Here is a 16097-nt window from a genome sequence, read left to right as displayed (position 1 = left end):
AGCGTGTCCTTGTGGAGATGGGAGAACCTACCAAAAGATCAACCATCCAATCCAGGCAGCACTCCACAAATCACGCCTTTATGGTAGAGTGGCCAGACGGCACATCACAGCCCGCTTGGAGTTTGCCAAAAGGCACCTAGAGGACTCTCAAACCATGAGAAACAAGATTCTCTGGTCGGGTCTGATGAAACCACAATTGAACTTTTTGGCCTGAATACCAAGCGTCACCTCTGGAGGAAACCAGGCACCGCTCATCACCTGGCTAATGCAATCCCTACAGTGAAGCATGGCGGTGGTAGCATCATGACGTGGGGATGTTTTTCAGCACCGTGACCCGGGCGACTAGTCCTGATATAGGGAAAGATGAATGCAGCTAAGTACATCGAGATCCTTGAAGAAAATCTGCTCCAGAGCGCTCTGGGTCTCAGACTGGGACTGTTTACCTTCCAACATGACAACGACCCGAAGCACACAGCCAAGAGAACAAAGGAGTGGCTTCTGAGAAAGTCTGTGAATGTCCTTGAGTGGCCCAGCCAGAGCCCAGACCTGAATCCAATGGAACATCTGTGGAAGGAGCTGAAAATGGCTGTGTACCGACGCTCCCCATCCAAGCTGACTGAGCTTGTAAGGATATGCCAAGAGGAATGGGCAAAAATGTCCAGAAACAAGTGTGCCACGGTCGTAGCTTCTTTCCCAAGACGCATTGAAGCTGTAATTGCTGCCAAAGGTGCAACAACCAAGTATTAGGCTAAGGGTGTGTACAGATATGTAACATCTAAATAAACCATTTTTGCAGTAAAATAAAATTGCATCTTTTCTAAACACTGTTTTCACTCTGTAATTATTGGTGATTGTGTGTAGATGTGTAGATCCAGCTTGACTGTAATTAGAGATAGCTACAAAGACTAGAAAACACTGCTACCCCTTTTCCACCAAAAAAACCATGGTTCTTGAACCGGTTCTGTTCGGGTTTCTTCGAACCTTGGTGTTCTGTAGAGAACTGACCCGCGTTTCCACCAGTTTTTGAGAACCAAGCCTGCGTCATCATCAGTGGGCGTAGATTATGTGCGAGCATTTGTGCTGCTAGTACAGATGTTCGTTTTTATGTAAAAAGCATCGATCAGCGCGCTGCAACCAGAGCTGGATCTCGAAGGTGCGTCGTTTCGAATCCAGCTCTGCCTTCACCGGTCGAGGCTGGGCGGCTATATGAACAACAATTGGCATGTGGTTCAGGTGGGGGGGCGGGATTTGAGACCGGAGGGGATACTCTCTCAGGACTGGGGCGGTTGCGCCCTCTGCTGGCTGGTCGGTGGCGCCTGCATGGAGACGGGAGGGGGCGCGGTGGAGTGTGTGATCCTCCGTGCACGGTGCTCTGCCGCGCTGCACTCGTCAAGTGTGGGTGATAAGACGGTCGATTGGCTGTGCACGTGTCGGAGGAGGCGTGGAGCGGCCTCGTCAGCCCCGATCAGGAGCAGGGACCGGCATTAGTGAGAGGATGATTGACGGGATGAAACTGGACGTGCTAAATTATTTAAAAAAAAAAAAAATTTATAAAAATTTACTTCACGTGTGTTTATGCAGCTCGGGGAGTTGAAAAAGCTTCACGCTTTATTTGTCACAACAAGCGTTTTTCGTTCTGTCCGGGTCACTTTTATCACGTCATATCACACAAATCACCTTTTTTAGGGCGCTTTGAAAATATCAGCGGCAAACTGGCTCAAAATGTAATCAGGTGAACTTTAAAAGGTAAAAATGCAGCATTAAGCTCCATACGAGACACCAGCTGACGCCATTGTTGCTGTCGCTATGCTGTACAAAATGACACGCCCACAGGTGACGTCACGGTTCGGGCTGAAAAACCAAGTATTCTGTGGTGCCAGATTGGCCCGCTAGTTCGCTGTCTGGAACCTCTTTTTTCCGGTGGAAACATGCGGAACCGGTTCAAAATCAAGTTCGGGAACCGGAACTGGCTCCGTTCCGCGTCGGTGGAAAAGGGGTATGCTTCCATTTCCAACATAGTTCGGGTGTAATTGTCTCCCATCACCCCTAGGTGGGAGTGTCTTGTTGCAGCAAAAAAAGCTCAGAGTTCCCACTGATTTCCATCATTTGTGAGTAGTACTGTTACTCTATTTTAAATCCCCCCACCCCTGCCGATCCGTGAAATGATATCTTATATGGTGCAAAAAAGGTTGGGGACCGCTGGTTTAACAGGAGGGGTTTCGGTTTTCGGTCAAAGTTGCTTTGAGACAACGTCTGTTGTAAAAAGCGCTATACACACAAATTTGACTTGACCAATTCACCAGCCGCTGCCTGAGGAAGACCAGGAGGATTATAAAAGACTCCGCCCACCCAAGCCACTGTCTGTACTCGTAGCTGCCGAGCAGCAAGAGGTGCAGGAGCATCATGTCCAGAACCAGCTTCCATCACGCCCGCACTTTAGCCATACTGTAATGCCAGCACTTTACTTTACAGCACTTTACTTTACAGCACTTTACCAAGCTTGGAGGGAGCACAGGCAAAATCTTAGTTTATTAAATGTGGGATTTGTTTTAAATTTTCATTTCAGTTTTTTTTACACAATGTGAAATGTGAGGGGAAAATGTGCAGCATTGTTTTGATTGTTGTTTATTTAGATAAATAAAAGATAAGCGCGCAGACAGTATTCTATTTTATTTTTTGAAGAGAAATGAAAGGAAACTGTCATCATTCGTCTTTAATTTCATTTTGTTAAAAAAAAAATCGGGAAAAAAATCGTATCGTGAACTCAGTATCGTGAATCGTATCGCATCGTGGGCAGAGTGTATCGTTACATCCCTACATTCCATGTATAATTCATATCCTGTACAATGGACATTGTCTGTACATCCTAGCCCTACAACTCATGTCCAAACACTTTATAATAAGAGTGGTCTATTTTAGGTGGTCAGCTTCAAATTGGCATTAAACACCCTAAACAGGAAAATTAATCCAAATATAAATACCAAACAAACCAACAGCTGTTTACTTAATGCAAATATGGAGGAAATAAGATCAGTATCAACACAGTACTATGCAAACTACTAGTGCACAGTGAACCTCAGACACACCGTTGCTGACTGTCTCGTACAGATACACATATTGGTCTTAATCGTTCTCTTGGCTAGACGTGCACAGGGCAAACAGCATTTTACATCATTGTACTCGCACTCCTGAGAAGAAATCTGTCTAAATGCTTAGATACCTTAAAATGCTGCCTACTAAGGTGCCTTATTTCTGAGTGATATTCTGATTGAACAACGAGGGAGCATCAGATGCTTCATTAGCGGTGAAGTCAATCCCAGCATCCAGTGCAGCACAACTTTTCTCACAGAAAATAACAAATATGATGGACGAATGAGGAGCAACGAATGGAGTTTGTTGTATAAAGGTGTACAAGTGTCATTTATTTGCAAATGTGGGCTTGTTAGTGACAATTTAACCGTTTTCGGTACACGGAGGGAGATGTTAGCTGGCATGCTAGCAAGTTGTGCCGCCGCAGCCCATTGGTTTGAATGGCCTGAGGCTAACTGTGTTAGCTTAGTAAGCGAAAACTGCAGTGACGTAATCAATGTAATCGCTGTCTAAGTAGTGTGTCTAAATAACCTGCCTATATAATATGTTCCATGTCTTATTAGAATCCTCTTTATTTAGGCAACTGCCTAGGTAGGCAGTAGGCAGCAGGGCAGCACTAGTTTTTTTCAGACAGAGCCATTATGTTTTCTTCTAAAGTGTCATATTCACTTAATGACTTTAGCATCATGGTAAAAAGCCATTACAATTCATTTTTCACTACATTTGGGTTTTTCTTCCTTGCTGACTAGCTACTAGGCTTAGCTACTTAGCCACACTCTTCTATGTGCTGGCATGGTTGGCAGCCAGATCACACACACAATAAGAAGAGAACTGAGTTTAATTCAGCCGTGCCTGTACATTCCTGTCTGTTGGAAACATGACCAAGCAAATCTGTGTCCAGGTACCCTGTAGTACACTACTCAGAATTGACAATTTCATAATTTTGAACAAGAGTTGGTGATGCCATGCCTGCCTGAAATCGTAAGGCATCTGACTGTGCTAAAAAACAATTAGCAACCTGCATCATCAGCAGTGGTGTATAAAGTACCGGAAGGCCATACTTGAGTAAAAGTACAAGTATCTCACCAGAAATTTACTTTGATAGAAGTAAAAGTCACCTTTTAGAATATTACTTGAGTAAAAGTCTAAAAGTATCTGATGTTTAATGTACTTAAGTATCAAAAGTAGAAGTAAAAGTAAATGCTGTTGGTATAAATGGAAGCGGTCATTTTAAATATAAAGATTGTTCTTTTAAGCCTGTAAACCACCTTAACAATTAACCTGTTTTTGTGCCAATTCATGATCATAATCAACTGTTGACATCACCTGTTTAAATTCACGTCATCATTTAGTTGTTTTTTTAACTTATTACTAGCTAGATGTAAATGTAAGAAACACTGCATCTATTTTATTTGCATTTTCTATACTGTCCCATTTTTTTATTTGGGTAGTATATTTCAATAACAAAAAAATAATTTTGGCATAATTAATTTAAAGCAAAACTCAAGAGAGTTTAACAAAACGTGTGGCACTTTTATCCCTTTAATGATCTGTTCAACCATTATTTTAAATAAAATATTTGAGTAAAATAAGCTGTATTTAAATAATATTCTTTGGGGGCTGTATCTACTCACTGATTGGCATGTGTTAAACTAAAAAAATATTGGTATTCTTACTTTATGAAAACACCATTTCTAACTTGAAGCCAACAGCTGAAAAATCATTAATAATAAGTTGGATAAGTTGAGTTCTTGTTGAGATGATTAAAGGGTTAAATACGTGCTGCATGTTCCTCAGCACCATGAATCTCTCCTCTACTGGTCTAATACTGAAGTTATCTGAGGAAATATTTGTCCGCAGGTGAGTTTTTAAAAATAATGGACGTGTCTTCATGAGTTTTGCAGTCAATGAACTCCAAACAAATTTAGTGAAACGTTTTATTTGTGGTTCGAATGTAATCGGTAAAAATGGTAGGTAGATATCTGAACAATGTTAATGTTAATAATATGGAAATATGGAAATAATATGGAAATATGCTGCAGCTTTACTTTGTTAATCATTGTTAACTTACATCAGTGTGTTGGACGGGGAGCTTCTGAAATGTCCATATTTGCGTTTCTTTGGGTGAACGACGCACTTTTAGAAAACTCCGATAGCTTTTAGAGAACGTTTGCACATGCGCATTAATGTGTTTAACCACCGTCTAACTTACAAGCGCAGATTCACCAAACCAGCGTGCAGTCCGTCACACATCTCACATCATTTACCTTCATTCTGTAGTAACGAGTAACGAATTTACATACAGAGAATGTATCGGAGTAAAAGTACACAATTTCTTTAGAAAATGTCGTGGAGTAAAAGTGAAAGTTGGCGAAAATTTTTATACTCCAGTAAAGTGCAAATACTTCAAAAAACTACTGAAGTACTGTAACGAAGTATTATTACTTCGTTACTATACACCACTGATCATCAATTCAAAAAAATCAGATATTTGTGGGGTTTAGGTATTTTTATATAGCCTCTTTTACTGAGAAAAAAAAACAAACATACCTACTGTCCAAAAAACTAAGACAGCAAAGACCAAAAACACAAGTTAAAGTCTCTGGAGTGGAATAATGCGGTCACTTTCCATCAGGTCCGTCGTCACAATGACAGTAATGTAAATCTCCGGTCCGAGCTCGCTACAGACTAGATGCAAATAAATGCAAACCAACAGCGGAATCCTGCTGATTCATCAAGGTGGAGCCAGACCAAATGTGTCTTCCTTCTGGTTTGCAAACGTCAGGTCTGATTAAGCAGCTCCGCTCGTACTAACCACAATCCTTAGGTACACTGTTACTCCATCAGTCTTCTCTAAGCGACCCTTATGCAATATCCTTATTTGAACCATTAGCCATATGTAGGGCTGGGCGGTATGAGCAAAAATTTGTATCATGGTATTTTTTAATATTCTGGCAGTTTAACAGTATATCACGGTATGTTTTATTTTTATATGTCTGTAGAATATAAATATAAAACATGTTTATTTCACCATGTATATAATAAAGGTTTTAAGTACTATAAGGTTTGCTTGGCCCCACAAAATGATACAATATATGATGGAATCAGTACATGTAAAACAGGTGCAATATATACAATGTTTATTATTAATATAATATTTAAGTATTATACAATTACTGTTAGCTCTCCCTTTGACAAATAAAACAACGTTTGCAGTCTCGCAGTCACCACTGATAAAGTACACAGTTATACCGTTATACTGAGGTATGACTCCACTGATTCTACAACATGATCACAGGTCAACTATATTGCCAAAAGTATTCACTCACCCATCCAAATCATTGAATTCAGGTGTTCCGATCACTAAAACCAAGCACCTAGGCATGCAGACTGCTTCTACAAACATTAGTGAAAGAATGGGTCTCTCTCAGGAGCTCAGTGAATTCCAGCGTGGTACCGTGACACGATGCCAACTGTGCAACAAGTCCAGTCGTGAAATTTCCTCACTACTAAATATTCCACAGTCGACTGTCAGTGCTATTATAACAAAGTGGAAGCGACTGGGAACGACAGCAACTCGGCCACGAAGTGTTAGCCACGTAAAATGACAGAGCGGGTCGGCGGATGCTGAGGCGCATAGTGCGCAGAGTCAATCGCTACAGACCTCCAAACTTGATGTGGCCTTCAGATTAGCTGAAGAACAGCGTGTAGAGAGCTTCATGGAACGGGTTTCCATGGCCGAGCAGCTGCATCCAAGCCTTACATCACCAAGCGCAATGCAAAGCGTCGGATGCAGTGGTGTAAAGCACGCCGCTACTGGACTCTAGAGCAGTGGAGACGTGTTCTCTGGGGTGACGGATAACGCTTCCTTGTCTGGCAGGTTTGGCGGTTGCCAGGAGAACGGTACTTGTCTGACTGCATTGTGCCGAGTGTAAAGTTTGGTGGAGGGGGGATTATGGTGTGGGGTTGTTTTTCAGGAGTTGGGCTCGGCCCCTTAGTTCCAGTGAACGGAACTCTTAATGCTTCAGTATACCAAGAGATTTTGGACAATTTCATGCTCCCGACTTTGTGGGAACAGTTTGGGGATGGTCCCTTCCTGTTCCAACATGACTGCGCACCAGTGCACAAAGCAAGCTCCATAAAGACGTGGATGAGCGAGTTTAGTGGAAGAACTTGACTGGCCTGCACAGAGTCCTGACCTCAACCCGATAGAACACCTTTGGGATGAATTAGAGTGGAGACTGTGAGCCAGGCCTTCTCATCCAACATCAGTGTCTGACCTCACAAATGCGCTTCTGGAAGAATGGTCAAAAATTCCCATAAACACACTCCTAAACCTTGTGGAAAGCCTTCCCGGAAGAGTTGAAGCTGTTATAGCTGCAAAGGGTGGGCCGACATCATATTAAACCCTATGGATTAAGAATGGGACGTCACTCAAGTTCATATGCGTGTGAAGGCAGGCGAGCAAATACTTTTGGCAATATAGTGTATCTACGCTGAAGTATTTTTACCCCTTAACCGTTTGCTTTTTTGCAACAACCGTGCCCCGACAAACCGTACAGTATATAGTGTTTTAATCTGTGTCGGAACAATATTTAAACTGCTGACATGACTCATTTCTTTGCTGTTTTTGTTTATTTTTTCCACCATATCGAGAAAACCTGCAGTTTTTAGTGCAATTTTTACCTCGGGGGTGGAGGGCGAGTACTTGTCTGGGGGGGGGGCAAGTGCCTGACCATGGCATTGCGAGATTTTTTTTTTACTTCTAAAACTAAAGCAATTTAGTTTTAGAAGTAAAACTAAACACACACACACACACACACACACACACACACACACAGGTTTCTGTTATCCAGTTCAGTCTGAAAAAAACTTAAAAATAGGGCTCACAGTGAAGATAAACCGGTGACAAAAGCAACCGCGTGTGTGTCTTTAAGAGAGACGCTCTGTTCACAGTATCGATATAAGTGATTCAGGAGTCGATTCATTTTATGAGAAGCGTAAGTTTCTCTTCTCAGTTATCTCTCTGTGTTTACTGTTATTAATTAATGTCGTGGTTTTAAATAAACACCAGATACTACAGAACATTTTGTGTGACTCTCTTACATTAAAAAGCTTAATTAAAAAGCTTAATTAAACTGCTATTACCACAGAGCGGTAACCGAGTCAGACTCGTTCTGCCTGTGCAGCTAAAAGTTTTCTGTCAGTCAGAGCAGATGATCCTGAACTAACCAATTTAGTAATTAATAAACTTTTGCCTCTGATTAGCTCTGTAACGTTTTCTGTTGTCATCTACATCAAAAGTAAGAACCGCTTACGATTTACCAAAGTGAACCACAAATTTATATAATGTGCTCATAGAATCGAATCAGATGGGATCGGGTTGAATTACCTTTTTAAAGTAAATATTTCAATCAGCAAAATTGCATCGTATGTATGATGCACGACGTTAATTATGTTATTTCAGGTTGTGAAATGCGATGGTTGACGAATGGTGATGCGATGGTTGGCGCTTTGTAGCTCGAAGTCTGGATCAATCCACTGAGCTGAGCTTAACATGGAGGTGATCTTTACATATCACGCGATCGTATCTGCTGAATTTAGGAAATATCGACCGATCGCCGATAGCATATTTTGATTAAAAATCGGCCGATTTCGATACACAGCCGATCGATCCTTCCATCTCTAGTTAACACTGTTATGCTACCGCTACCTGGTTAACAAGTGAGCTGTATCTAATCTAGCGGCGAACAAAATTACATGATTTGCTGCCTATTAAAGCTTACAGCTGTTGTATTAACTATGCTATGGTGTGGCAGTATATGATAAATCCATACGCTATGAGGAATCAATACCGGCATACCGAATGTACCGTCATACCACCCAGCTCTACCATAATGTCAATTACGTTTATTATGGTCCATAAAGACACGGTTTGATGAGTTTGGAGCCACAGAGCCCTGACCTCGACCCCAATCATCACGTATAGGATTATATGGAACTCTGATCGGGTGTCAGGCCTTGTTCTAAAATCATTGCCTAACCTTACAAATGCTCTTCTGATTAAAAAGGCTGAAATACACACAGATACAGTCCAAAATCTTGGCTGTGAAATGCCTTCTCAAAAAACTGGAGGTTGTTATAGATGTAAAGTGGGATTAACCCCAAAACCCCAAATGAATGGTCATGGATTAGGAAAATGATGTCTAACCAGCAGGACACTTGTTTATTTCAGAAACAAAAGGGAAAATGACATATCTGAATACCCCAGCAAGTTTAGGCTATGTCCGGAACATGGCCGCCATCTTGAAAGCCACCATATTGGACCAAGGGCAAGTTTTTCCAATAGGAAGGTGGTCATGTAGCATATCAAAGAAGACCAGAATTTGCTCAGAAATCGATTGGCGCGATCAGATTCGCAATATCTCTTGCCCTTGATCCAATATGGCGGCTTTCAAGATGGCGGCCATGTTCCGGACATAGCCTAAAAGATAGCCCCCCTCACCCATTACTTGCTGGGGTATTCAGATATGTCATTTTCCCTTTCGTTTCTGAAATAAAAGAGTGTCCTGTGACTTTTGACTCACCCTGTAGTGTATATTATCAGAAGAATACGGATTTCAATCTAATGCTCTGACAGATTAAAGCAACACTTCCTCCAAAAATAATGCATCCTGAACAGGACATTAAGAAAACTACTATATCAGTTTCATATCACAATATCTTTCGGTTGGCAGCTTCATCACATCTAATCTGCTCGAGAGGCAGTCGTTGCACAGAGGCAGTAACACATTTTATATTTGGATCTCTGTTACCACCCGTCTGACTACAAAGCACAAAATCTGCCTGGGTCTCGAGCACCTTACTTGTTTTAGTACTCGACAAATCATCACTGATACTCGATAAAATAGGGAAAAAACAACCTCTTGTAGTTTGCTTGGAGCTATAATGGATCTGACCATCACTTTCAAAAAGTAACAGATACAACAATTCAATGGTGCACTAGTAGCGGTGATAAAACCTGTACTTTAAAGAAAACAACAAATACAGACAGTAATGCGATACGGAAATAGGGATGTCAAAAGTACCTGACATCAAGGTACTATTACTAAAGCAGAACAAATATACAATTCCATTTCCCTGTAGAACTGACAGCACTTGGAATTTCTTCCACAGTGTTCCTATTGTGTAGTTTCCTTCTCTTAAAGTCCCTGTGCATGAGTCTCAAATCTGTAATCGCTCACTTTAAAGTCTATGAAACAAGGGAAAAATGATTAATTATGGATGTTAATGATTAAACGATTAACCAACAAAGAAATCATTGATCGATTATTTTCAACAGCTGACGAATCTAATAGAAGGCGCAGCTACAATCTGTTTTAGAATAAGCACACTGATTTGAAACACATCCAACCCACCCTTAGTGTGCATGTGCCAGCTCTGCTTTAATCTTTAATCTTAATTGTTTGGTGCCTGGAAGTGGAAGTGGAATTTTTTGCCCATTCTTGTTAGATACAAGACATCTGTTGCTTAACAGTCCATGATGTCTATTGTCTAATTCCTTCCTTCTTCATGATGACCCATACATTTTCAATAGATTTAGACTGCAGGCAGGCCAGTCAAGCACTCACACACTTTATATACATAGCAACACACGTCTAACATGCAGAATAAGTCCTGGCATTGCTCTTGACTTTGATGGCATATTTGTCTATAAAATCCTAATACACGCCTCCGTGTCAACGGTACCTTCACACGTATGCAAGTCACCCATGACGTGGGCACTAATGCACCCCTCATACCATCCCAGATTTTGGCTTTTGCACCTTTTATTGAAAACAGTCTGCACGGTCCAATTCGTCTTCAACACATAACGCTTTTCCACCAAACCGGTTCTGTTTGGGCTTTCACACACAAACCTTGTTGTTTTTTTAGAGAACCGGCACGCATTTCCACCAGTTAGTGGTGGAAAATTCACATCAGTGGAAAAGGGGTAACAGAGAAGTTAATGTCCATTTTGCCCCAAAACAGGCTGATAAGTGGGCTCATCTGACCACAGCGTATTTCTACTGTCATTAGGTCTATCTGAGATGAGCCTGAGCACGTAGAATAGAACTGATGTATAGCGGCAGCCTGTGTTAAGTAATAATTGTTTTTGGAAGTACTGTACTTCCAAGCCTATATGTACTGTCACCTGAAGGCTCAAAAGGTCATGCACATTTAACAGTGTTTTTTTTTTTTACATAGACTAAGATTTTACTGGATTCCCTGAATCTTTTCACAGCATTATGTCCAGTAGCTGGTGAAAGACCTAAAATATTTTCAATCTGGTGCGATTGCAGTCCTCTTAGGCACAAAGTAACGAGCCACGACCCGTCTTTGCTAAGAAAAGGTCCTTTTTATAACCAACAATGGAAGTTTCACCTGTTACCAGTTCACCTGCTTATTGTCGTATTGTCTTATTTTGCCCTGTGTCAAGTTTTTAAGTGTGTTGAAGGCAAATAACAGATTCTTGTATACTAACAAAGGTGGATTGTAAATATGGAATCAATATCAGTACCAGTCTGTACTTAATGTTTATGATAAGGATCAAGACTGGGATAAAACATTGACCTGGGTTCATGAGAATGAACAAATAACAGATTCTTGTATACTGTTTTATGAAATACTATTTCATTTACTGTTTTTTAGGAAATGGGGTTTGTAAATACGGGATCAATATCAGTAACAGTCTGTACTCAATGTTTAAGCTAAGGATTAAGACTGGGATAAAAAATATTGACCTGGGCATCCTTATGACCCACACTGTCGATGACAGTCATCCTATTTTAATTAGGGGAATTATATTGCACATGGTGTGGTTTACAGGCTGATTAATTACTGCCTGTGGATTAGAGACAGTTGCAGGGTGGAGAGATTATATCTAATTGTATCTAAATCTAACTGTTTGCAAGGTTTTGCAATGTAAGTAGCCCGAAAAGTAACAACATATAACATGATCTATGAGAATGCACTTGGCTCTAGGTCAACTGGCTGATACACTATATACCAGAAGTACTCACTAACTTGTTCCGATCACTTCCATGGCCACAGGTGTATAAAACCAAGCACCTAGGCATGCAGACTGCTTCTACAAACATTAGTGAAAGAATGGGTCTCTCTCAGGAGCTCAGTGAATTCCAGCGTGGTACCGTGACAGGATGCCACCTGTGCAACAAGTCCGGTCATGAAATTCCCTCACTACTAAATATTCCACAGTCGACTGTCAGTGCTATTATAACAAAGTGGAAGCGACTGGGAACGACAGCAACTCGGCCACGAAGTGTTAGCCACGTAAAATGACAGAGCGGGGTCGGCGGATGCCGAGGCGCATAGTGCGCAGAGGTCGCCAACTTTCTACAGAGTCGATCGCTACAGACCTCCAAACTTCATGTGGCCTTCAGATTAGCTGAAGAACAGTGTGTAGAGAGCTTCATGGAATGGGTTTCCATGGCCGAGCAGCTGCGTCCAAGCCTTACATCACCAAGCGCAATGCAAAGCGTCGGATGCAGTGGTGTAAAGCACGCCGCTACTGGACTCTAGAGCAGTGGAGACGTGTTCTCTGGGGTGACGGATCACGCTTCCTTGTCTGGCAGGTTTGGCGGTTGCCAGGAGAACAGTACTTGTCTGACTGCATTGTGCCGAGTGTAAAGTTTGGTGGAGGGGGGATTATGGTGTGGGGTTGTTTTTCAGGAGTTGGGCTCGGCCCATTAGTTCCAGTGAAAGGAACTCTTAATGCTTCAGCGTACCAAGAGATTTTGGACAATTTCATGCTCCTGACTTTGTGGGAACAGTTTGGGGATGGCCCCTTCCTGTTCCAACATGGATGTGGATGAGCGAGTTTGGTGTGGAAGAACTGGACTGGCCTGCCTCAACCCGATAGAACACCTTTGGGATGAATTAGAGAACGGAGACTGTGAGCCAGGCCTTCTCGCCCAACATCAGTGTCTGACCTCACAAATGCGCTTCTGGAAGAATGGTCAAAATTCCCATGAACACACTCCTAAACCTTGTGGAAAGCCTTCCCAGAAGAGTTGAAGCTGTTATAGCTGCAAAGGGTGGGCCGACATCATATTAAACCCTATGGATTAAGAACTGGACGTCACTCAAGTTCATACGCGTGTGAAGGCAGACGAGCGAATACTTTTGACAATTTCCCTTATCCGATAACCAGAAGAAGCCTGTAGCTTCTTACTGAAACACAACACACAACATCGAGCTTCATATCAACAAGTCTACACGCTTTGTTTAATGAAAATATCCGTAACTTAGGGAACTTGGCAGTAAAATAAACATAAACACTGTGAGCAGAACCAGTTCAGCTTCTGAATGTACATTTTAAACAGTCAGTAGCGAACACCTCATTACATTACAAGCCCTATAACTAAACATGCTAATTATAATGACTAGAGATGCAGCGGGTGTAATAAAGCTTTTCCTCAGAACATTAGTTTTACCTTTATACTGGAGTACGATACAAAGCAAAAAAGCTTACTCACAGATGCGCATGTGAAAGGTTTAACATGCAGTCTGGCTCAACCGGGGCTCGGTGGGTAGCACTGTCGCCTCACAGCAAGAAGGTCCTGGGTTCGATCCCCAGGTGGGGTGGTAATCTTGGTGCAGTAAGTGATGAGAATGGCGAATGCTTTCACCAAGACATTGCCACCAGGGGCGGAGCCAGGGGGTGCCCCCCCGTGCCCCCCCGTTAAATAACACTTCTTTTTTTTCCCCCTTTTTCTCCCCCTTTAGCGCATCCAATTGTTCAATTTGCATCGTGCTTCCTCTCCGTCTATGCCGAACCCTACCCTGACCAAGGAGATCGAAGCTAACCCACATCCCCTCCGAAACATGGGCAGCGGCCGGATGCATCTTTGCCACCCACACACAGACGAGTGTGGCGCCACCTAGCGTCGCATGCGGAGAGACGCACCCTAAGGGCACTCTTCCTCATCTCCTGTGCAGGCGCCTCTATTCAGCCGGCAGAGGTCGTAATCGCATTCTGACAGAGAGAGACCCACATCCGGTTCTTCGTCCCACCCCCCCCAACTGAGCAACCGGCCAATCGTTGCTCATACAGCCGCCCGGCCTCGAACCGGGGAGGCAGAGCTGGATTCGAAATGATGTACTCAGAATCCAGCTCTGGTTGCAGCGTGTCTTTTTACCGCTGCGCCACCTGAGCGGTTTAGTTGAATAACACTTCTATTTAAGAGAAAATATTCAGTTTTAAGAAGCCCCAGCATTGTAGAAGGCTATTAAATGTAAAGTCAATTTTCAATGCTGATTTGGCTTAACAGTGTTGGTCAGTCAATCATATTCTTGAAAGAAAATTTATTAAATTTGTTTTCCATGCATTCACGCTAGCATGTTCTGGGGTTCAAATAAGTCTCATCAGTACACACAAGTTGGCAGCCAAATAATTAAGTATTGCATTGTATTATGAGTGAAATTCTTTCTCATAATGTTAAGGTTATAGGCTATATTTTAGTTTTTCACTTGTCAGGGAAAATGAGAAAAAACAAAAAAGCTTATTATGCTAGGCTTGATGTAATTCTACATGGCACTCACTGCCTGTATAGGTAAATGAGTGAGTGACCAAAACACTACTAGATCCACAGCAACTTGCCACATAAAAAATAAGGTATCAGACAGTCTCTGTGCCCCTGTGTGAGCAATGGTGTCAGTCTGGCCACCCCTATGAAAACTGTCTGGCTCCGCCACTGATCGCCACAATGGAGAAATGTTACCAAGGCCACTGGAATCCGTCAGTGCTGGCTGACGATTGCTGGACACTAATACGAGATGCACCAGATGTTGAGTAGAAACTAAAATCAGCAGCAAAACACTTTAGCTCAGTTGAACTAATGACACATGCTACATTTAAGTGTGTTACAATCAATAAAACTTAATCTCATGTTTCTCAAAATGTATATGTGATACAGACAATCAGAAACTACATTTGTGTTCAGCTCAAATGGGTCTGTCACAATCTACAAAAAAATTCAAGGAAACAGAACTTTGTTATCCAGTGTAATCAAGGCTTTGGTGGTTAAACTAGAAAGAAATGACACTCAGAAATAGACCCAGTGTATCATCATTAAATGCACCAGTCAAAACTAGTGATTAAGAACATGTCAACACGAGTAATGCAGGATTCCTAGAGCAGTCCGAACAGGCACATAAACATGTTTACTCTGACATGAGGTATTTAACACTTTTACATTTACGTCTTTCTGGATTAAAACATGTCAAAAAAATGTCAAAAACACGTCCCACGTCCTGTACTGACAACAAACACTAGCAGCTAGCGGTCCAGCAATCTGACAACCAGTCTGACAATTAACTCTACCCGTTAAATCCTGTCAGCCAGGATTGGCGAACCTGGCCGCGTCCCGAACGCGCATTCCCATACTTAATAGTGAGTACAAATCCGAAAGAACACCACAGACTGTTTACTAATTTCGCACCCTGTGTAGTACAGAAGTGTGCGGTTTGGGACGCAACCCGAGTTTGGTCCGCTTCACGGGCTAACCAGCTAATGCTAACAGACGGACAGGACAGCCGCAATCTGTGATTAACGGCAAAGCGAAAGCGGTTACCTCGTCTGACGGCCTCGTCATATGAAAGGAAGCCTATCCGCGACTCTTTGGCGCCCATGTTGACCTCATTTCAGTCGAATATGACACGGTTGTGTGCAGCCCCGGCGCTGTCGTGTGCGCCAGTCTGTACTACTCTGAACGCTCAGGTGTACTGACGGACTCTCTCCGAACTCCGGCTTCTGTTGTCAACGGATGACGCGCCTCCGCTTGGTGCCGACGCCTCCACGCTGTAGCACGTGATCTCGGTGGACGTCCAAACAACAGCGAACTTCATACAAGTGTGCACTACGTTAGATGTAAAATCACGTATTTTACACCATACGCAGTGTACAGTGTTTTATACAGTGAGCATTTTTGAACACAGCCATTAAA

At 42.4% G+C, this 16097-nt stretch overlaps 1 protein-coding gene across 1 annotated transcript in view; it reads right to left on the bottom strand.

Moving 5' to 3' along the window:
• Window positions 1-15853, bottom strand: part of usp32 (ubiquitin specific peptidase 32) — a 151568-nt gene extending 135715 nt beyond the window's left edge. Inside the window, exon 1 of the mRNA XM_063016647.1 lies at window positions 15726-15853. Within this exon, the coding sequence (XP_062872717.1) occupies window positions 15726-15783 (58 nt within the window). The 5' untranslated portion in view covers window positions 15784-15853. The remainder of the gene's footprint in view (window positions 1-15725) is intronic.
• Window positions 15854-16097: the final 244 nt, after the last annotated feature.

Source organism: Trichomycterus rosablanca, chromosome 20 (genome assembly GCF_030014385.1).
Source record: "Trichomycterus rosablanca isolate fTriRos1 chromosome 20, fTriRos1.hap1, whole genome shotgun sequence".
Classification (NCBI taxonomy): Eukaryota; Metazoa; Chordata; class Actinopteri; order Siluriformes; family Trichomycteridae; genus Trichomycterus; species Trichomycterus rosablanca.
The sequence above is the reverse complement of the archived record's forward strand: the minus strand, read 5'-3'. Positions and strand labels throughout refer to the sequence as shown.